This window comes from Bos mutus, chromosome 22 (assembly GCF_027580195.1).
Source record: "Bos mutus isolate GX-2022 chromosome 22, NWIPB_WYAK_1.1, whole genome shotgun sequence".
Taxonomy (NCBI): domain Eukaryota; kingdom Metazoa; phylum Chordata; class Mammalia; order Artiodactyla; family Bovidae; genus Bos; species Bos mutus.
The window spans coordinates 43,174,477-43,197,469 of NC_091638.1; the positions used below are offsets into that span (position 1 = coordinate 43,174,477).

Sequence of the window (22,993 nt, forward strand, 5' to 3'; positions counted from 1 at the left end):
GAGTTTTATCCATCCTGTGAAAGTTCGTGGTACAGCAAGCACGTGGGTGAGGCTTTCTGAGCAACCTTTCCCTTTGCTGCTGCAAAACCAAAATGTGCGCTCAGAGTCTGAGCTTTGCTTCCCACAACAAATGTGGCTAAGGCCAGAGAACACAAGTATTTATACTTTTAGAGGACCCCTTCTTCGTGAGACACGTGGCAGCAGCCCTGAGAAGGTCCTTTCTGAACCTGCTGCAGCTTGCTGCTGCCAGTCAAGAGGAGAGAGTGCCCTCTACAGGTGAAACTGGGGAACAAAACGGTCTCCGACCCCCGGGAAAGGGTCTGTGGGAATTCACCTGCATGGCCTTTTCTAGGCAGCACCCTTATAAGCTTCCAAAACCTAATGTCTATCAACGCAATACCAGACATAATCTAAGTGTGTGTGAACACACTCATAAAATTCGCATTATCTCTCCAAGGAGAAGCAGGAAATTAGTAGCAATGCTTGTCTCCTGCAAGGTAAATGTCATAAGAGAGATGGGGATGGGGGGAAATTCACTTTCTCTATCCCCAAATTTGGGATGAAAAAGTTTCAAACATACAGAAAAGTTGAAAGAATAGTATAATAGTATAACGACCATCCTGACCACTTAGATTCTACAACTGTTACCATTTACCATATTTGTTTTATCTCTACTATTAATTTACCAGAATTATTCAATTAGAGACTCACAGCAAAAATCTTTATGCCCTTTGAATTCTGTGTAGAGTATATCATCGATAGAAATAAATATATTAGTAATAACAACCACCTCTGAGAGAAGTTGTGAGGGAACACTACATTAAATAAGATATACACACACACACACACAAAATAAGATATACAGTATATAAATACCTGCCATAGTGCCAAGCACAGAGCACCCGCTCGATAAATAAATGCTACCTACAGTCATTCTTGGGCTTCCCTGGTTGCTCAGTGGTGAAGACTCTGCCTGCCAAGCAGGAGATGCGAGCTCAATCCCTGCATCAGGAAGATCCCCTGGAGAAGGGAATGGCAACCCACTCCAGTATTTTCGCCTGGGAAATTCCATGGACAGAGGAGCCTGGCAGGCTACTGTTCATGGGGTTGCAAAGAGTCAGACACGACTTAGCGAGTAAACAGCAGCAACAGCATAATCATTCTTATATTTCCCTTCTGTTACTCTTAGATTCCATAGTCAACTCATCGCCTTTGCTTAGCCCAAAGCGAGCAGCACAGACAGGACACGGCTGTTATGGAGCAGACAACAGGGCTCTAAAAAGCTCAGTGACTCCAACCTGTCCAGGCATCAAGGGCCCCCAGCAGGGCCTGGCATCTGGGCCTTTTCCCAATGTAGCCTTTTCCCCACTTTTCCAAACTCTCAGCTCCTGAAAGGCTCCTGGCAGGTCCAGAGCAGAAGGGTCACTTTAGTCGTAGGAAAGTGACAAAGCCTACAGACCACCCTGTTAGAGGCAGGCCGCAGAGCAGGGAGGAGGCAGGGGGTGGCCATGACACTAGACCCTTCTGGGCTGCTCTGGGAAAATCCCTCCATGACTACAGATATTCACCTCTTCCCACAGACCATCTTGTAATGAGTTTTCACTGTTTTCTGATCTCAAAAAAAGTACAATAAATATAAAATACAACTCAGTATGTAGTAAAAAAAACAAACACGCTATCTAGATTTCTGCTGCTGCTGCTGCTAAGTCACTTCAGTCTGTACGACCCCATAGACGGCAGCCCACTAGGCTCCCCCGTTCCTGGGATTCTCCAGGCAAGAACACTGGAGTGGGTTGCCATTTCCTTCTCCAATGCATGAAAGAGAAAAGTGAAAGTGAAGTCGCTCAGTTGTGTCCGACTCTTAGCGACCCCATGGACTGCAGCCCATCAGGCTCCCCCATCCCTGGGATTCTCCAGGCAAGAACACTGGAGTGGGTTGCCATTTCCTTCTCCAATGCATGAAAGAGAAAAGTGAAAGTGAAGTCGCTCAGTCGTGTCCGACTCTTAGCGACCCCATGGACTGCAGCCTACCAGGCTCCTCCGCCCATGGGATTCTCCAGGCAAGAGTATTGGAGTGGGGTGCCATCGCCTTCTCCAATCTAGATTTCTAAATATGTCAAATAACATGTAATTCATAATATGCATATATACAATATACATATATTAATATATATTAACATGTATAAATAATATACATGTTATCAGATAATATATATATATAAATGAAAGTCACTCAGTTGTGTCTGACTCTTTACGACCCCATGAACTGTAACCCGCCAGCCTCCTCCATGCATAAAATTCTCCAGGGAAAATACAATTCAGTATGTGGTAAAAATGAAGTAGAGATTCAATGCTAGCTAGGCCTTTCTTTTTCTCTACACACTTAAATGCAATATATGACACATTATGTTCCTTTATTTACATTATATACCGATTGATCAATTTATAGACCTACTGAGCATCTCTGACTACGTGGGTTTTTACCACATACTGAACTATATTTGGTCAGACTAACACTTTTCCCACCCTAGTGGGGAAACAAGCCGTAGATAAACCAGCTGAGTCACCACTTGCTCTGCTGGACATGACCAATATCTCTCTGAGGTCTCAGGCCTACAGATATTCATGGGCCTGCCAGCTGCCCACGAACCCAGAGATTTCCTCCAGTCCTTGTAGAGAGAGAACTGGGGAACTCGCCTGCCCCTCAGTCTTAAACGGTAGGCACTACTATCTCCACTGCAATAAACTGAACGTATTGCACCCCCCCAACAAAATATATACATTGAAATCTAATCCCCAATGTGATAGAGATGAAAGCTTTGGGAGGTGATTAGGTCCCAAAGCAAAGCCCTCATAAATGGGATCAGTGCCCTTATTTTAAAAAAAAGAAGACCCTGGAGAGCTGCCTCATGCCTTCTGCTATCGAAGACACTGATAAAATGGACAGCTATGAACCCGGACGCAGGCTCTCACCAGACACCACATCTGCTGACACCCTGATCTAGGACTTGCCAGTCTTCAGAAATTTGAAAAAAAGTTTCTGTTGTTTTCTAAGTTACCATGTCTACCATATTTTGTTACAGTGGCCCAAGTAGACTCAAGACACTCATTTGACAGATGAGAGATGATGTACAGATGCCATAAGCAATGAGCTCAAGGTGAGTGGCAGCGCTGGGATGCCTTCTCCTGCCTGTGGACCTTTAATACCGATGTCAATGTAGAAATGTGTACTTACGAGTATCAGCAAAGCTGTAGGGGAAAAGCCACTTTCAGATACTCTTTATTGGAATTTACATCTGGAAATCAACAAAACAATACTGAACACAATTTACAATGCACAGTTCCAGTAGCTAAGGCTCCTTGCTCACAATGCAGGGAGCCTGGGTTCAACTCCTGATCAGGGAACTGGATCCCACGTGCCGCAACTAAGATCTGGTGCAGCCAAGTAAGTAAATAAAATAAATAAATAAATAAATAAATATATATATATATATTTTTTTTTTTAAGAAAAGTTAACGCATATGCCAAAGTACATGGTGAGGATTCAAGGAAAGACAAGCACACGCTGCCCTAGTTATCATACTAACTGCAACTACAGACCCTTTCAACGTAGACAGCAATGACCCAAGGATGGTGGAAAGCAAATGGTATCAGGAGAATCAGAAAAAAGACCAGAATTCAAAAGTCCATAAAACTGGTGGGGAGTTCGGTTTTCTCCCTTCAGCACTGCCTGGCCTAAATTCAAAGGCACCTGCTTAAAACTCAGAAGTTTTCATTGAGTGCAGACAGAAAGAGTTCCAAGAGAAGCCCTCTCTTTCTGATCTGGCGGGTGGGGGCATTGGGAGAATATTCCATTTCAATCTTGGTTTTCTTTTCTCTGTTTCCTGCCCTAGCCTGCATGCAATACCTTAGTGCTGGTGGCAGCAGTGGGTGGTCAGATGCTTAACACTCTGCTGCTGCTGCGTCACTTTAGTCGTGTCCGACTCTGTGCGACCCCATAACGGCAGCCCACCAGGCTTCCCGTCCCTGGGATTCTCCAGGCAAGAACACTGGAGTGGGTTGCCATTTCCTTCTCCAATGCATGAAAGTGAAAAGTGAAAGTGAAATCGCTCAGTCGCCTCCGACTCTAGCGACCCCATGGACTGCAGCCCACAGGGCTCCTCCGTCCATGGGATTTTCTAGGCAAAAGTACTGGAGTGGGGTGCCATTGCCTTCTCTGGCTTAACATTCTAAGGTGGGGTGGGGGGGGGATTCTGTCTCTAAGCAGAAGAGCTGGGATTCCAAGAGCAGGGAGAGAATACCATTGCTGTTTCTCTCCTGTCCTCCTTGGTCCAGATGCAGAAACAGCAGTAAGCAGTGAACAACAGAGCAGACGAACTAAAGCCACACTGTTACTGGCGGACTTGTATCCCCATCAAATTCCTATACTGAAGTCATAACCCTCAGTATCACAGAATGTCACAGCAGTTGGTAATGAAGGTACAATGAAGTCATTAGGGAGGGCCTAATCCAACATGGTTCATGGCCTAATCCAACATGAACTATGGACAGAGGTTCGTGACATTGTACAGGAGACAGGGATCAAGACCATTCCCATGGAAAAGAAATGCAAAAAAGCAAAATGGCTGTCTGGGGAGGCCTTACAAATAGCTGTGAAAAGAAGCGAAAAGCAAAGGAGAAAAAGAAAGATATAAGCATCTGAATGCAGAGTTCCAAAGAATAGCAAGGAGAGATAAGAAAGCCTTCTTCAGCGATCAATGCAAAGAAATAGAGGAAAACAACAGAATGGGAAAGACTAGGGATCTCTTCAAGAAAATTAGAGATACCAAGGGAACATTTCATGCAAAGATGGGCTTGATAAAGGACAGAAATGGTATGGACCTAACAGAAGCAGGAGATATTAAGAAGAGATGGCAAGAATACACAGAACTGTACAAAAAAGATCTTCACAACCCAGATAATCACGATGGTGTGATCACTGACCTAGAGCCAGACATCCTGGAATGGGAAGTCAAGTGGGCCTTAGGAAGCATCACTTTGAACAAAGCTAGTGGAGGTGATGGAATTCCAGTTGAGCTATTCCAACTCCTGAAAGATGATGCTGTGAAAGTGCTGCACTCAATATGCCAGCAAATTTGGAAAACTCAGCAGTGGCCACAGGACTGGAAAAGGTCAGTTTTCATTCCAATCCCAAAGAAAGGCAATGCCAAAGAATGCTCAAACTACCACACAATTGCACTTATCTCACATGCTAGCAAAGTAATGCTCAAAATTCTCCAAGCCAGGCTTCAGCAATATGTGAACCGTGAACTTCCTGATATTCAAGCTGGTTTTAGAAAAGGCAGAGGTACCAGAGATCAAATTGCCAACATCCACTGGATCATCAAAAAAGCAAGAGAGTTCCAGAAAAACATCTATTTCTGCTTTATTGACTATGCCAAAGCCTTTGACTGTGTGGATCACAATAAACTGTGGAAAATTTTGAAAGAGATGGGAATACCAGACCACCTGACCTGCCTCTTGAGAAACCTGTATGCAGGTCAGGAAGCAACAGGTAGAACTGGACATGGAACAACAGACTGGTTCCAAATAGGAAAAGGAGTATGTCAAGGCTGTATATTGTCACCCTGCTTATTTAATTTCTATGCAGAGTACATCATGAGAAACGCTGGGCTGGAAGAAGCACAAGCTGGAATCAAGATGGCCGGGAGAAATATCAGTAACCTCAGATATGCAGATGACACCACCCTTATGACAGAAAGTGAAGAGGAACTTAAAAGCCTCTTGATGAAAGTGAAAGTGGAGAGTGAAAAAGTTGGCTTAAAGCTCAACATTCAGAAAACGAAGATCATGGCATCCGGTCCTATCACTTCATGGCAAATAGATGGGGAAACAGTGGAAACAGTGTCAGACTTTATTTTTGGGGCTCCAAAATCACTGCAGATGGTGACTGCAGCCATGAAATTAAAAGACGCTTACTCCTTGGAAGGAAAGTTATGACCAACCTAGATAGCATATTGCAAAGCAGAGACATAACTTTGCCAACAAAGCTTCGTCTAGTCAAGGCTATGGTTTTTTCAGTGGTCATGTATGGATGTGAGAGTTGGACTGTGAAGAAAGCTGAGCGCCGAAGAATTGATGCTTTTGATCTGTGGTGTTGGAAAAGACTCTTGAGAGTCCCTTGTACTGCAAGGAGATCCAACCAGTCCATTCTGAAGGAGATCAGCCCTGGGATTTCTTTGGAAGGAATGATGCTAAAGCTGAAACTCCAGTACTTTGGCCACCTCATGCGAAGAGTTGACTGATTGGCAAAGACTCTGATGCTGGGAGGGATTGGGGGCAGGAGGAGAAGGGGACGACAGAGGATGAGATGGCTGGATGGCATCACTGACTCGATACACATGAGTTTGAGTGAACTCCGGGAGTTTGTGAAGGACAGGGAGGCCTGGTGTGCTGCGATTCATGGGGTCACAAAGAGTCAGACACGACTGAGCGACTGAACTGAACTGAACTGAACTAAGCCCTTGAGCCACAACCACTGAGCCTGCACTCATGCTCTGCAGCAAGACAAGCCAATGTGACGAGAAGCCTGCCTGTAGCAACAAAGACCCAGTGCAGCCAAAAAGAAGGAAATAATAAAAATGTTTTTAAAAATTTGGAACTTTAAAAACTGAGCTGACTTTGGAACCACAGCCCACAGCAGGCAGGTGGAAATCCAAATCATCTGATTACCTGCAAAAATGTAAAATATGAATATTCTCTAGCCAGACTGACAAAAAAATAAGGAAGAAAGACACAGGTTACCAATTTCAGGAATGAAAAGGGGGATATCACTACAAACCCTACAGAACATAAAAGTGAATTTTGTGAACAAATCAACATATGTAAATTTGGCAACCTTCATGAACTGGACTTAGTCCTTGAAAAATAACAGCATCTGACATTTACCCAAGAATAAATAGATAGCCTGAATAACTCTATATCATTAGAGAAACAGATTTTGTAGTCAAAAGCTCCATGAGAAAGAAATCTCTGGACGGTTTCAAATATAAATTCTACCAAACATTTAAGGAAGAAATAAAACCAATTCTATACAACCTCCTTCACAAAGCAGAAGAGGAGGGAACACTTCCCAACTCCATTTGAGGCAGGCCACCATGACACTGATACCAAAATCAGACAACACAAGAAATCTTCCATAAACATACACATAAAATTCCACAACAGACTAGCAAATCAAAAGCCAGCAATATATATGCGTGCACACGTGTGTCTTTACATGTATCTCACCATGACCCAGGACGGTGTATACCAGTAATGCAACACTGCTGCAATCAACATAATCCACAATGTTAACAAACCAAGGAAGAAAAATCAAATGATTATATATTAATAAATTGATGCAGAGAAAGTATTTGACAAACATGCAATGGCCATTCATGATTAAAGGACTCAGCAACTGAGAAACAGAGGGAACTTCCTTGGCCTGAATAAGCATCCATACAAAAACGTTAAACAAACATCACACTTACTGGTCAAAGAGTGAATGCTTTTCCTCTAATGTGGGGAACAAGGTGAAGATGTCCATTCTCACCACTTCTACTCAACATAGGTACTAGAATGGCAGCAAAAAAGGGAAGAAAAAGAAACAAAAGGCAAAATATTAGAAAGAGAGAAAAAAATTATCTTTCACAAACATAATTGTCTAAGCAGACAATCCCATAGAACATACAAAACCAGCTTCTTCTGGAAACAACAAATGAGTTTAGCAAAGTGGCAGAACATCACGTCCACACCTGAAAATCAACCGCATTTCTACATACTAGGAGTAAACTATCAGAAACCTAAAAATATAAAGTTTTTAAAATTTGTTCGTTTTTAGCTGCGCTCGGCCTTGATTGCTGCGTGCAGGATTCCTCTAGCTGTGGCAAGCAGGGGCTACTCTACTCTCAAACTGCAGCGTGCCGGCTTCTCTTGTGCAGAGCATGGGCTCCAGGGCGCACAGCCTTCAGAAGTTGCAGTGCCTGGGCTCACAGCTGTGGCGCTCGGGCTCAGTTACCCAGAAGCATGCGGCATTTTTCCAGATAGGGGACTGAAACCGCATCCCCTGCATTGGCAGGCAGATTCTCAACCACTGAGCCACCAGGAAAGTCCCTAGGAACCAAAATTATTAAAAATAACATTTACAATAGCCTAAAAAGGACAGAAATAAAATATGTGTAAGATGTGCATGCTGAAAACTACAAAAGGCTGATAAAAAAATCAAAGACTGAAATAAATAGGATACTAGCTCTTTTTAAAATGTTCTACAGATTCAACACTATTCCAATAAAAATTCTATCAACATTTTTTTGGGTAGCTTCAGATAAGCTGATTGTTAAAAAAACAACTTTGAAAAAGAAATGTTGGAACACTCACATTACTTGATTTTAAAAACTACCTCACAGCAGGAGTAACTAAGACAGTGTAAGACTGAAAAAGGGATAAACACAGAGACCAATGGGACAGAAGAGTCCCACTTCAGCACTCAAAACAACGAACTGATTTCTGCACAAAGGTGCAAAAGCAATTCAGTGGAGAAAAGATGGTCTTCCTAGCAAATAACGTTAAACAAGTGGATATGCACACGTAAGAAACTCTCGTGACTTTCCTGGTGGAACCGTGGATAAGACTCTGTCTGCCAGTGAGGGGCACACAGGTTCAATCCCTGGTCTAAGAAGATTCCACATGCCATGCAGCCACTAAGCCCGAGGGCCACAGCTACTGAAGCCTGTGTGCCAAGAGCCTGCGCTCATCAACAAGAAAACTTTACCGCAAAGAGAAGCCCATGCACTGCAACTAGAGAGCAGTCCCCACTCTTCACATCTGGAAAAAGCCCGCACACAGCAATGAAGACCCAGTGCAATCAAATATTAAATAAATAATTTAAAAAATTTTTTAAACTCTGGACCTAAACTTCACTGTTGTTCTTGTTCAGCCTCTCAGTTGTGGCCAACTCTTTGTGACCCCATGGACTGCAGCACACCAGGCTTCCCTGTCCTTCATCGTCAAAAATTACCTCAAAATGAACCACAGATCTAAATGGAAAACTGTAAAACTTTACAAGAAAGCATCAAAGAAGTTTTGCAACCTGGTGCTGGGCAAAGTTCTTAGAGATGACATCAAAACATGATCCATACGAGAAAACTCCGGTAAACTGAATTTCATCAAAATGTAAACCCTTTTTTTCTGAAAGACTGTTGAAAAATGATGAGATATGCCACAGACTAGGAGAATATACTGTCAGCCTTCAGTATCCAGATTCCACACCTGCAGATTCAATCAACAGAGCATTATGTCAGAAGTCCTACTGTTGCCAGTCAGCGTCCTTGGACTCTTTAATCAACAGAAATAGGTAAGAAGCCAGACAAGGAATTTTGGGTAAAGCTTTATGGGGACTCGGGCCACAGCACAAGGGACTGACAAGTGACTGATGCTCTTGCTCGTCCCCCCTCCCCAAGGGAGAATTGTGAGGTGGCTCCTTAAATGGCGCAAAGATAGAGGGGGGTGGTTAAGGGATTCTGCCCACACCCTTGGAGGTACTGTGTGCAGGGATCACGCATGGTACCCTGCTTTCATTCCCCACACCACAGAAGTGGCAGTTGTCTTTAGCTGCCAAGTTGTATCTGACTCTTAGCAACCCCATGCACAATAGCCCGCCAGGCTCCTCTGGCCATGGGATTTTCCAGTTAAGAATAAAGAAACGGGTTCTGTTTTGGTCTTTTTGTATCTTACGTTCATGTTTTGCCCCAGCTGCACACGCATGCAGTTATTGTTAGTTGGTTGTAATTTCTTTTCATATTGCCCATGGGGTTCTCTAGGCAGGAATACTTGAGTGGGTTGCCGTTTCCTCCTCCAGTGGAGCACCTTTTCTCAACTTTTCACTATGCCCCGTCCATCTTAGGTGGCCCTGCACGGCATAACTCACAGCTTCACTGAGTTGCCCAGTCCCCTTCGCTACGACAAGGCTGTGACCCATGAAAGGGAAAAGATATGACATTGGAAGATGAGCCCTCCCAGATCGGAAGGTGTTCAATATGCTATTGGGGAAGAGCAGAGGCAAATATTAGTAGCTCTAGAAAGAATACAACGGCTCGGCCAAAGTGGAAATGATGCTCAATTGTCGATGTGTCTGGCTTTCCTGGTGGCTAAGACAGTGAAGAATCTGCCTGCAATGCAGGAGACCCAGGTTCAATCCCTGGGTCAGGAAGAGCCACTGAGAAGGCAATCCACTCCAGTATTCTTGCCGGGAGAATACCATAGACAGAGGAGTCTGGCAGGCTACAGTCCATAGGATCACAAAGAGAAGGACACGACTAAACGACTAACACTTCTACTTTCTGGTGGTGAAAGTAAAATCTGATGCTGTAAAGAACAATATTGCATAGGAACCTGCAATGTTAGGTCCATGAATCAAGGTAAAGTGGATGTGGTCAAACAGGAGATGGCAAGAGTGAACAGTGACATCTTAGAAATCAGTGAACTAATATGGACAAGAATGTTTAAATTTAATTCAGATGACCATTATATCTACTACTGTGGGCAAGAATCCCTTAAAGAAATGGAGTAGCCCTCACAGTCAACAAGAGAGTCTGAAAGGCAGTATTTGGGTGCAATTTCAAAAATGACAGAATGATCTCAGCTCATTTACAAGGCAAACCATTCAATGTCACAGTAAACAAAGTCTATGCCCCAAACACTGATGCCAAAGAAGCTGAAGTCAAATGGTTCTGTGAAGATCTATAAGGCCTTCTAGAACTAACACCAAAAGAAAGATGTCCTTTTCACTATAGGGGATTGGAATGCAAAGTAAAAAGTCAAGAGATACCTAGAGTAACAGGCAAGTTTGGCCTTGGAGTACAACATGAAGCATGACAAAGGCTAACAGAGAGTTTTGTCAAGAGAACACACTGGTCATAGCAAACACCCTCTTCCAACAAAACAAGAGATGACTCTACACATGGACATCACCAGATGGTCAATACTAAAATCAGACTGATTATATTCTTTGCAGCCAAAGATGAAGAAGCTCTATAAGGTCAGTAAAAATAAGACCTAGAGCTGACTGTAGCTCAGATCATGAGTTCCTTATTGCAAAATTTAGGCTTAAATTGAAGAAAGTAGAGAAAACCACTAGGCTGTTCAGGTATGACCTAAATCTAATCCTTTAACATTATATAGTGGGGAGGTGACAAATAGATTCAAGAGATTAGATATGGTAGACAGAGTGCCTGAAGAACCATGGAAAGAGGTTTGTAATACTGTACCGGAGGCAGTGGCCAAAACCATCCCAAATAAAAAGAAATGCAAGAAAACAAAGTGATTGTCTGAGGAGACTTTACAAATAGCTGAAGAAAGAAGAGAAACAAAAGGCAAGGGAGAAAGGTAAAAATATATCCAACTGAATGCAGAGTTCCAGAGATTAGCAAGAAGAGGTAAGAAAGCCTTCTTAAGTGAACAATGCAAAGAATTACAAGAAGACAACAGAATGGGTAAGACTAGATAGATATCTCTTCAAGAAAATTGGAGATATCAAGGGAACATTCCATGAAAGGATGTGTAAGGTAAAGGACAAAAATAGTAAGGATCTAACAGAAGCAGAAAAAGAGATTAAGAAGAGGTGGCAAGAATACACAGAAGAACTATACAAAAAAGTCTTAATGACCTAGATAACCAACATGGGGAAACAATGGAAACAGTGAGACTATTTTTCTGGGCTCCAAAATCACTGCAGACGGTAACTGCAGCCATGAAATTAAAAGATGCTTGCTCCTTGGAAGAAAAGCTATGACCAACCTAGACAGCATATTAAAAAGCAGAGACATTACTTCGCCAACAAAGGTCCGTCTAGTCAAAGCTGTGGTTTTTCCAGTAGTCATGTATGGATGTGACAGTTGGACTATAAAGAAGGCTGAAGGCCAAAGAATTGATGCTTTTGAACTGTGGTGTTGAAGAAGACTTTTGAGAGTCCCTTGGACTGCAAGGAGATCCAACCAGTCTATCCTAAAGGAAACCAGTCCTGAATATTCATTGGAAGGACTGATGCTGAAACTCCAATACTCTGGCCACCTGATGCGAAGAACTGACTCACCAGAAAAGACCCTGATACTGGGAAAAATTGAAGACAGGAGGAGAAGGGGATGACAGAGGATGAGATGGCTGGATGGCATCACTGACTCAATGGACATGAGTTTGAGTAAGCTTCGGGAGTTGGTGATGGACAGGGAAGCCTGGAGTGCTGCAGTCCATGGGGTCGCAGAGAGTCAGACACGACTAAGCGACTGAACTGAACTGAACTGACTGAACCACGATGATGTTGTCACTCACCTAGACCCAGACATCCTGGAATGTGAAGTCAAGTGGACCTTAGGAAGCATGAACAAAGCTAGTGGAGATGATGGAATTCCAACTGAGCTATTTAAAATCCTAAAAGATGATGCAGTTAAAGTGCTACCCTCAATATGTCAGCAAATTTGGAAAACTTATCAGTGGCCACAGGACCAGAAAAGGTCAGTTTTCATTCCAATCCCAAATAAAAGCAATGCCAAAAAATGTTCAAACTAGTGCACAACTGCACTCATTTCACATGGTAGCAAGGTAATACTCAAAATCCTCCAAGCTAGGCTTCAGTAGAACATCAGCGAAGAACTTCCAAATGTACAAGCTGGGTTTTGAAGAGGCAAAGGAAACAGAGATCAAATTGCCAACATTCACTGGATCATGGAAAAGGCAAGGGAGTTCCAAAAAAACATCTACTTCTGCTTCACTGACTAAAGTCTTTGACTGTGGGAATCACAACAAACTGAAAAATTCTTAGAGATATGAGTACCAGACCACCTTTCCTGCTTCTTGAGAAACTTGTATGTGGGTCAAGAAGCAACAGTTTGAACTGAACTGGAAAGGTTCAAAATTAGGAAAGGAGTACGTCAAGGCTGTACATTGTCACCCTGCTTATTCAATTTATATGCAGGATATATCGTGTGAGATGCTGGATTTTAAAAGGTGTTCAGTATCATTAAATACTAGGGAAATGCAAATTAAATTCACAAGGGCCACCATTACACATTGATTAGAATGCCTAAATAAAAATTATTAATAATATCAGGTGCTGGGAAGGATCCCAGAGCAACTGTATTTCTCATACATTGCTGGAGGAAACCTAAAATGGTACAGCCACTCTGGGAAAAGTTTGACAATTTTTTAAAAGTTAAACATACACTTAACAGGCAATCATACTGCTGGATACCCAAAGAAATGAAAATTTAAGTTCACATAAAAACCTGTAAACCAATGTTCACAGCAGCTATACTGGAAATAACTAAAAATGAACACAACTCAGAAGTCCTTCAGTGGACGAATGGATAAACCAACAAAGCCATACAGCTACTCAGCAATAAAAAAGAATGAAATGTTGATACACAGAATTACTTGAATGGGTCCCCAGGGCATTAGGGTGAGTAAGTATAGTCAGTCTCAAAGAATTACATATTGCATGATTCCATGTAAAAAACATTCCTGAAATAACAACTAAAGTGGTTAAGAAGAGAACAGTGGAGTTAGGGGTGGGAGAAGGTGTCTACCTGCGTCTGCAGAGGGAGTTTCTCTACAGTGATGAAACGATTCTGTACTTTGATTGTGCTGGTGGCTACATAAATTTGTACAGATGATGAAGTTTTGTAGTACTATTCACACACACGCACACACGTAAGAATGCATATAAAAACAGGTGAAAGCAGAATAGAGTGTCTACCTAACTAGTATCGTACCAATGTTAGTGTCTAGCTAACTAGTATTATACCAACATTAGTTCGTGTCTAGCTAACTAGTATTGTACCAATGTTAATTCTGGGTTTCAACAACAAGCTATAGTACATAAAATATTTTTGTTGTTGTTCAGTTGCTAAGTCATGTCCAGCTTTTTTGTGACCCCCATGGACTGTAGCCAGTCAGGGTCCTTTGTCCATGGCATTTCCCGGGCAAGACTGGAGTTGGTTGCTCGGTGGCTCAGCAGTGAAGAAACTGCCTGCAAAGCAGGAGATTTAGGTTCAGTCCCTGGGTCAGGAAGATCCCCTAAAGAAGGAAATGCAACCCACTCCAGTATTCTTGCCTGGGAAATCCCATGGACCGATGAGCCTGGTAGGACTACAGTCCACGGAGTCACAAAAAAGTCAGACATGAGTTAGTGACAGAACAATAACAACAAACAATATAAAATATTACCACTGAGCTGGAAGGAAGATACAGGAAAACTCTTGTACACTCTTCGTATTTTTATACTTCTTGTGGGTCTTAAGATCTCCCAAAAGAAAAAGTTATGAGAATAAAAAGAGGAGTAAAGCATTAAGATTTAACATGAATGAATCAATTTCAGTAACATTTGCTAAGCTAAAGAAGCCAAACACAAGAGCACAAGGTATATAACAAATATAATTATATATATAAACAAATATAACTCCATTTGTTTCAAGTTCTAAAACAGGCCAATGGAAATCACATCAGTGGTTGCCTGTTGAATTGAGTGGAGAATTACTTAGAAGGAGACATGAGAGAACTTCTGAGGTGGTAGAAATGTGCATTTTAATGTGTTTAAGTTATAGCTAAAAAGCTGGAGTGAAAAATCTTTAATAAACCCTGATTGCAATGACCAAAATAATAATAATAATTGTGGAACCCTGTGGAGATTGAAACTTTGGATGAAGGACTTTCTGATGAGTGACAGCCCAAAGATACTGGAGGACAAATGTTCCTGGAACTTTGGAAAGATTTAATTGCAAGAGTGAAGTGGTTAGCCAACTTACACTTTCCAGTCCTTTTCTGTAAAATTCAGTGAGCCTATGAATGTAGATTCTCTTTAAAAAGATTATGGATTTATACTTTACCACTTCCAACTTTTGTGCTTTTCACTCCAAAACATAAAATTGTGCTGGGTTTTCCCAAACTGGCCATTTATAGAGTTTGAAAGGAATGTATATATACAGATAAAGATATTCAATGTGTCTGAACTGTTTGCAGTCTTATTTTAAAGGAAATTCTCACCTGAGGCCAGCTGAGTCCTCTGGAGTTGCTACTGCCGTTCTGACTCAAGTGGCCAGGCTGGCTACACAGTCTCAGGATTCCTGGCTTTTTAGGATCTCTGTGTGAATAAAGTCCAGGAATACTGTCCTCCGTCTACATCACAGTCCATATTTTTGGTTTCTCTTTAGGCCTTTCTTCCTTTACCTTAATACCTCCTTTTGCTTTGTAATTTTACTTCTGAAATCTTTTAGTGCTGGACGGTGGGAGAGGTGAGACAGGCAAGAGCACTGACTTACATTTTTGTTCTAAGCAGAACCCAGGAACCAGTGAGGGGTGATATCTCAAATTTGAGGCTATTCCCGAGGATGCTGTGTGGCTGCCAGAGAAGTACTAGTTTCCTGTCAAGGACTTGACAAGTAAAAACCGTTGCTTGCCATTTTGCTCTACAACAGTTGAGTTATTAGCCACTGCCACTGCTGACCATCAACATACCCTGAAAGAATTGAGGACAAAGACTGAAAATGAGGCACTCCAAGGTCTGAGAAAACCTGGTAAAACAGGCCTTCAGATAATTTCAGGAGACAAGCTTATGAACCCCATTTCTTGCATCTCACCATACTTGGAAAAGCACTAAAAATCATTAACTAAAATATCTACTCATGACTAGCAGTAATCTTCTACCCAGATGTGTGCCAGACTGCATACCCTTCTCCAAATCACTATGCACTATCTGAGAGCAGTCTGCTGGGGTATAGTCCTCATTAAGTCCCCAAATAAAACGAATCTCACAGCTCTCACGTTGTATGTTTTTATTTCAGTCCACAGACTGAAGGGACTAGGCAATGATGTCAGGTGAGGAATACAGAACGTCTTGACTTCACATCTTAGAGACAAATTTTCCATTTTAAAGATGATGAAGCGAAAGCCCAGAGACTAAAAGCCATGCCCAAGCAGCTGTGTCCAAATTTCTCTCTCTAGCACTACCTAGCCTCTAGCTCTAGGCTCCAAACATTCAACCTGAGTATGATCCAGTTGTCTAAATACAGCTTATTCAGAATAGTCTTACCTCTCACCTACATCTAGGCGCCTCCCTTCCCCGACCCATCCAACAACAAAAACAAAGAAGACTCAAATCTTCCTCAACTCTTCCCCTTCCCTCATGGCAACCCTATTGATTCCAGTCCCAAACAGATCTTAAACCTGTCACCTCCTCTCCATGCTGAAGCTGTCCTCTATTCCAGTTCTCTCTACCAAAGACTCCCTGGGGTCTCCCTGCCTCTGCCCTCACCCCTCTCCTCTCACTCTCACTTAGCAACCAGATTCCTGTGACCTAGTCTCTCCCTGCGGCACTGGCTTCTCGGGGCCCTTACAGTACACCCAGATTCTCAGGCTGCAGACCAGCAGCAGCTCGCAGCCCTCATAGACATTTCTGAAATGTCCTGGATAACAGTGAGGGCTGGGGGAGTCCCCAGAGGTCCTACCTGACCCGTTCCCCTCACCACCAAGTCGAAATGAGACCAATGAGATAAAGCTTCCAGAGGCTTCCCTAGACAGGTTATGTTCAGTCACTAGGCGTGTCCGACTCTTTGTGACCCCACGGACTGCAGCACGGCAAGCCTCCCTGTCCCTTACCATCTCTCAAAACTTTGCCCAAGCTCATGTCCATTGTATGGGTGATGCCATCCAGCCATCTCATTCTCTGACGCCCTCTTCTCAGGTGATAGGCCCTCTCGAAATGCAGGTTGTTGTAACTCCCTCCCAGGTAGGGACCCCAAATTCCGCTTTACGAAGCAGTGGGGAAAGACTACCTTTTACAGTCAGGAGTCGTAAAGTCAAATTCTGGCTCCTTTAACCAATCCCTTTCATTCACTCTATCCATCTGAGAAATAGAGCTAATAATACTAACACTAATTACCTGAAAGGGCTCCTATGAGAATAAAGTGAGCCATAAAGCACTTAACATAATGCCTGGCACACATGAAAGCTAGCTCCAGTTCACATTCTAAGGAACCAAAAGACAGTGTTTCCAGGGTAACTTGTCAGACTGTAAATACCCAGTCACCAGATTATGTATAAAGTGCTGCTTCGTACCAAAGCGTTTCTGTGCCTGCAGTTTTCACGGCCTCGAGTTACGCTCCTCAGCGTCTGACTTTCGGTCCCCGCGTCCAAAATACCAACACGGACGGACGCGCTCCGGGCGTGCAGCCCTAGCGCCAGGAACCGCCGGCGCTCCCTAGCTGTTTTCCGGCCGCCGCAGACTGGGACCACCCACACGCCCCCTCGGCCCGCCCCCTCGGCCCATGACGCGCTGCGGGAGGCGGGGCACGCAGGCGTCGTGCCCTGCCATTGGCCCGCGCCGGCGGGGGAGCGGGGTCCGACTGGTCCGCGGCCCTGCCGTGCTGTCATTTGGCAGCGGCTAGAGGACACGGCCAAGATGGCGGTGGCTGCTGTGTTGGTGCGGAAACCCCTTGAGCAGGTAGGCAACGGCTCCCTTGCTATGACCCTGCGCGACCCCTGCCCACTCTGTTGCCCTCTGAGCGTCTTCTCTCTCTCCCTGCCAGGTCTCCGGGCTGCTGAGGAGGCGGTTCCACCGGACCGCGCCGGCTGCACTGCAGGTAACTGGCCCGGACTCTAGTCGGGCCGGGAGGGGCCCCTGGTTCCAGGGCAGAGGCTGGGGTCGCATGTCACCCATGCGAGGCTTAATGGAATCAGCTGGCTGATCTGAGGGAACAAGACGTGACACTTCTTCCCTCACCTCCCCTTAAAATTTTTTATTGTGGTAAAATATACATAACAAAATTTACTATTTTAAACTGTATATTCAGTGGCGCTAAGTGCATTTAGCACGTCGTCCATTCACCACCAGAACTTTATCATCGTCCCAAACAGAAACTGTACTTATTGAACAGTAACTCTCCCTTAGCCCCTGGTGACCTCTAACCTCTCGGCACTTTCTGTGATGATGAATTCATGTATTCTAGGGATGGCCTATTGGAGAAGGAAATGGCCACCCACTCCAGTATTCTTGCCTGGAGAATCCCAGGGACAGAGGAGCCTGATGGGCTGCTGTCTGTGGGGTCGCACAGGGTCGGACACGACTGAAGCGACTTAGCAGCAGCAGGGATGGCCTATAAATGGAATCATTTAATATTTTTCCTTATAGGTCTGACTTCTTTCACTTACCAAGTTTTCAAGGTTCATCCATGTCGGAGCATGTGTCAGAATTTCATTCGTTTTTAAGGCTGAATAGTATTCCGTTGTAGGCATATACCACCTTTTCTTACCCACTCACCATTGATGGACACCTGAGTTGTTTCCACCTGTTGGATTTTGAATAATGGTGCTGTGAACATTGATGTGCAATTATCTGAGTCCCCGCTTTCAGTTCTTTGGGGTATAAAATCTAGAAGTTAGAATTGTTGGATTATATGGTAATTCTGTGTTCAAGTTTATGAGGAATTTCCCTCTTTTCTCATTTTTGTTACTGGAGGATTCTACCAACCTTTATAGTTGAGAAATTCCTAGATCCTGAAGGCAAAGTGTTTGGCAGTGTCTGGCACTTAGTTAGTGCTCAGTATGTAGTATTACTTAGGCTTCCTTGACTGTTCTCTGCCCCACAGTATACCAAATGTGGAAATAAAATTATCCAGTGTACTCTCTACTTAGGAAAGCACCTGTGAACTGGTCTGGCCAGCAAGCAGATTTTTCAAGATTAGGTAGTCATTAAGAAAAAGGGGACTTCCCTGCTGGTCCAGTGGTTAAGAATCCACCCTGCAATGCAGGGGACGTGGGTTCAATCCCTGTTGAGGGAACCAAAATCCCATATGGGAAACTGAGCCTGTGCACCACTACTACTGAGCTTGTATGGCAATTGCTGTGTCGGTGAGCCACAATGAAAGATCCTGCGTGACACAACCGGAAGATCCCGTATGTGCAACTAAAACCCAGTGCAGCCAGTAAATATTAAAAAGGGAAGTGTTCAGTATATTTTTCATTCATAGATCTAATCATAGACTGGCAATGAGCAATAGAAATGTTACTTTTTAAATTCTTTGAACTTTTAAAGAGAAGCCTGTTCTACTGATGGTTTTTGTATCGTGTGCTGTGGGCAGCATAGGTCAAGAGAGAATCTCAGTAGTATCCTAAGTAATCCTGTAGTTTATTGACTGCTTTCCCATGCCTGTGACAGGTGACAGTTCGTGAGGCTATAAATCAAGGCATGGATGAGGAGCTGGAAAGAGATGAGAAGGTATTTCTCCTTGGGGAAGAAGTTGCCCAGTACGATGGGGCATATAAGGTAAGTAAGGAAAAAAAAAAACAACCACTATACAGAATTGAGGTGGTCATTTGCCCCCAGTACAATTAGAAGTAATGGGTCATTGCTTAATTATAGGTTAGTCGAGGCCTGTGGAAGAAATATGGAGATAAGAGGATCATAGATACTCCCATATCTGAGGTAAGCTTTCCATCAGGAAGCAGACCTTGGAGGGGCATGTCTGTTAAAGGATACTACTCTAATTTTTGTGGGTTTTTACTTATATTTGCATTTTACTTTCTAGATGGGCTTTGCTGGAATTGCTGTAGGTGCCGCTATGGTATGTAGTCTTCTTTGTGAATCTCACCCAAAGGGTTTCTTTTAACAAGACCTTTTAAAATCATTGCTTGAGTGTTGGGGGGGGGGGCAAAGTAGTTATTTGCCACTCTAAACTGATGTTTTCCAGTCTTTTCAACGTCTTTTCAACATTTTTGATTTGACAGGCTGGGTTACGGCCCATTTGTGAATTCATGACCTTCAATTTCTCTATGCAAGCCATCGACCAGGTCATAAACTCAGCTGCCAAGACGTACTACATGTCAGGGGGCCTTCAGTCTGTGCCCATAGTCTTCAGGGGGCCCAATGGCGCCTCAGCAGGTGTAGCTGCCCAGCACTCACAGTGTTTTGCTGCCTGGTATGGGCATTGCCCAGGCTTAAAGGTGGTCAGCCCCTGGAGTTCAGAGGATGCAAAAGGGCTTATTAAATCAGCCATTCGGGATAACAACCCAGGTCAGTAGAGGGGTGTGTCGTGCATCTCTTTTGAACATTAAAGTACTAAAATGAAATATCTGCATGGAAGGAACCATTGAAGACCATTAAGTTAGGCATAGACATATGTTAGAGATCTCAGATGTCGTAAACATAGGGGAAAAATAGTGTTTTTCTTATCTATGACTATATGGGGGCCAATTAGGTATGAGAGAAATTTACTACACACCTATAACACTGATTTAACCCCAGAGGTAAAATCAGGATTGACCAGACTACAGACGTTTGTATCTAAGCCATCCATAAGGCTACGGGACACTATGATGCTTCCTAATCAGCACAGTGAAACGTCTCACAGAATGAATAGATTGTGTTTATAGATATTCTTAGTCATGTGGTTACGCTGGTTTAAATATTTATATATTGTAGTGGTGGTGCTGGAGAATGAATTGATGTACGGAGTACCTTTTGAACTTCCTTCAGAAGCTCAGTCAAAAGATTTTCTGATCCCTATTGGAAAAGCCAAAATAGAAAGGCAAGGTAAGTGAAATCAGTATATACTTCAACAGTATTAGCACTCTGCTCCTTCTGTTTATGTTGATCAGACTCGATCTAGAAGTTACTGGCCTTAACTTTGACTAGAAAATTACAGGATGAGTTTAAAGTGTGTTATGCCCTGACTGCACCGCGTATTTGTGCTTTTCTAAATCCGAGCCTAGTGGATTTGTACTTCATTTCCAGGAAGGCTATCACGTTCCTCATCTCACTGGAATGAAGTTGAGTTTAAGATTTTACAAATGAACAAGAACCACAGCTGGCTACAGAGAAGGACAGTGTGTTTGGTTTCAACCTGACCTCTGATCTGTGACAACTTTGTTTCAGGAACACACGTAACTATAGTTGCTCATTCAAGACCTGTGGGCCACTGCTTAGAAGCTGCAACAGTACTGTCTAAAGAGGGAATTGAATGTGAGGTAAGTGGACATACACATGTTCTTAAAGAATCAGAAAGATCCCTTTAAATTTAAAGAGACCCAGAAAGATGAGTTTGAATTCTGTTAACAGGTTAATTAGATATAAAATCTTGCTTTGTCATTTAGTTCTGTCTCAGCTTAACAGTGGGAACCTACTTGGTTTTTAAACACCTAGCTTTTTACCACACTAGTGTCTGGATCTTTTTAGTATCTGTATTATCAAGTTAAGATCCAAACTTAGAGCTGGAGGTTGGGAGAATGGAAAACTTAGAAGTCATTGAGTCTAACCCTTTGATATCCAGGAGATACCACTTGCTGGTTATGCTTGAGCAAGTTATTATGTACTTTAATAAATCTCAGTGTCATCAGCCATAAAATGAGGATAATATTTACTGTCCCATCAGGGTGGTTGTGGAATTATACTTATTGTAGTGTCTGGTACTTGGTAAGCAGTCACGTGTTAGTTACTATTTTGATGAGGAGGAAGTTAAAGCCAAGGGAGGACAAGTGAGTTCTGTAAGTGAACAGAGCTGCTTGTAGTAGAGATAAAGTTTTAATTAGTTCCCCTTTTGACATAGTCAGATTTCCCTAGACTCAAAGATTGATGGGAAATGCAGGTTTCATTCCTGGGTCAGGAAGATCCTCTGGAGTAGCAAATGGCAACCCACTCCAGTATTCTTGCCTGGGAAATCCCACAGACAGAGGAGCCTGGCAGGCTACAGTACATGGGGTTGTCAAGACTCAGACACAACTGTGCGACTGAGAACGCACACATAAGGGAAGTGGCTTTATGGGGATAAAATGTATTTGTGAGGCAGTGGCTCTATAAAGCTATTTACTGTATTTTCTGTCTAGGTGATAAATTTGCGAACCATCAGGCCAATGGACATTGAAACAATAGAAGGCAGTGTCATGAAGACCAATCACCTTGTAACCGTGGAAGGAGGCTGGCCACAGTTCGGAGTAGGAGCTGAAATCTGTGCCAGGATCATGGAAGGTATTTCAGAGACACTGATTCCAGAAGAGTTAAGCTGAAATAAACACTGTTTATTATAGGACAAAACAAGCAAAAGCTAGGGATGATCAAATGACTTGAAATTTTCAACTTGTCAGCTTGCTATTTTTCCTTTGGGTAATTAAAAAAAGCAAAACCATAAACAATTCTTTGTAATTAGCATAGATTTCAGACTTCCCTTCTCGGGGCAGCCATACCTGCTGTGCTGAGGTGGTGGTGCTCAGCTGGTTTTCCTTGCCTCTCTGACTTGCACCTCCTTCCCTCTTAGGCCCCGCGTTCAATTTCCTGGATGCTCCTGCAGTTCGCGTCACTGGTGCCGATGTGCCTATGCCTTATGCAAAGATTCTAGAAGACAACTCTGTACCTCAGGTTAAGGACATCATATTTGCAATAAAGAAAACACTGAATATCTAGTTTGGACTTGAAGTTCAGGTCATTGGAATTTACTTAAAATACTTGCTGACTCTTCATCTGGATTATCCCATAAGACCTTTTAATTCATAAAGTTATCTCTGAAGCAACAACAGATTTTTTTTACTGGGAAGAAGTTTAAATGTGTTTGTGGTAAAACTTTCCACTCTCCTAAGTTACATATTTTTTTGGTCTGTTACAGTACCATGTTCTTTGAATAAGATTCATGTGCAATTTTACCCTCTCACTGGAAGAACATGGTGTAAATGTGGCAGAGTCCTGATGAAAGATATATCCAAAAAAGGATAACTTATATGTAAAAAATAAAAGCATTTAATCTACATTTACTGTTAAGATTGTTTTGATAAGGAATAAAGGAATTCCTAACTATGACTAATGGTATTTTTATATTCTTGAGATAATTAATGTGGCATAGAAGTCCTAAAATTCTGTTAAGAAATTAGTGCCATCAGGAACTAAACGCTAATCTCCTAAACTGCATCACTTACTTACAAC

General features: G+C 42.9%; 2 protein-coding genes across 4 annotated transcripts in view; one reads left to right on the forward strand and one right to left on the reverse strand.

The window, feature by feature from the left end:
- Positions 1-17,282, reverse strand: part of KCTD6 (potassium channel tetramerization domain containing 6) — a 49,776-nt gene extending 32,494 nt beyond the window's left edge. Inside the window, exons 1-3 of one of the 3 annotated variants that reach the window (XM_070359750.1) lie at positions 17,146-17,281; positions 15,351-15,547; positions 7,533-7,615 (exon numbers count right to left, since the gene is read on the reverse strand). In XM_070359750.1, coding sequence (XP_070215851.1) covers positions 7,533-7,588 — 56 coding nt within the window. In that variant the 5' untranslated portion in view covers positions 7,589-7,615; positions 15,351-15,547; positions 17,146-17,281. Of the gene's footprint in view, positions 1-7,532; positions 7,616-15,350; positions 15,548-17,145 lie in introns of those variants that run through there. The other 2 variants (XM_070359749.1, XM_070359747.1) reach the window with 2 other exon arrangements.
- A 145-nt stretch (positions 17,283-17,427) lies between these two features.
- On the forward strand, positions 17,428-22,870 carry PDHB (pyruvate dehydrogenase E1 subunit beta). Its single transcript, XM_005898985.3, has 10 exons — positions 17,428-17,530; positions 17,616-17,669; positions 19,244-19,351; positions 19,448-19,510; positions 19,614-19,649; positions 19,813-20,098; positions 20,507-20,617; positions 20,960-21,051; positions 21,907-22,048; positions 22,335-22,870. The coding sequence occupies exons 1-10, from the start codon at positions 17,489-17,491 to the stop codon at positions 22,478-22,480; spliced, it is 1,080 nt and encodes a 359-aa protein (XP_005899047.1). The 5' UTR covers positions 17,428-17,488; the 3' UTR covers positions 22,481-22,870.
- The last annotated feature ends 123 nt before the right edge of the window (positions 22,871-22,993 follow it).

Coding starts and splice junctions, on each gene's coding strand:
- PDHB (XM_005898985.3), top strand. CDS start 17,489: ATGGCGGTGGCTGCTGTGTTGGTGCGGAAACCCCTTGAGCAG. Junction 19,511..19,613: donor TAGATACTCCCATATCTGAG/GTAAGCTTTCCA, acceptor TTTACTTTCTAG/ATGGGCTTTGCTGGAATTGC. Junction 22,049..22,334: donor CTGTGCCAGGATCATGGAAG/GTATTTCAGAGA, acceptor CTTCCCTCTTAG/GCCCCGCGTTCAATTTCCTG.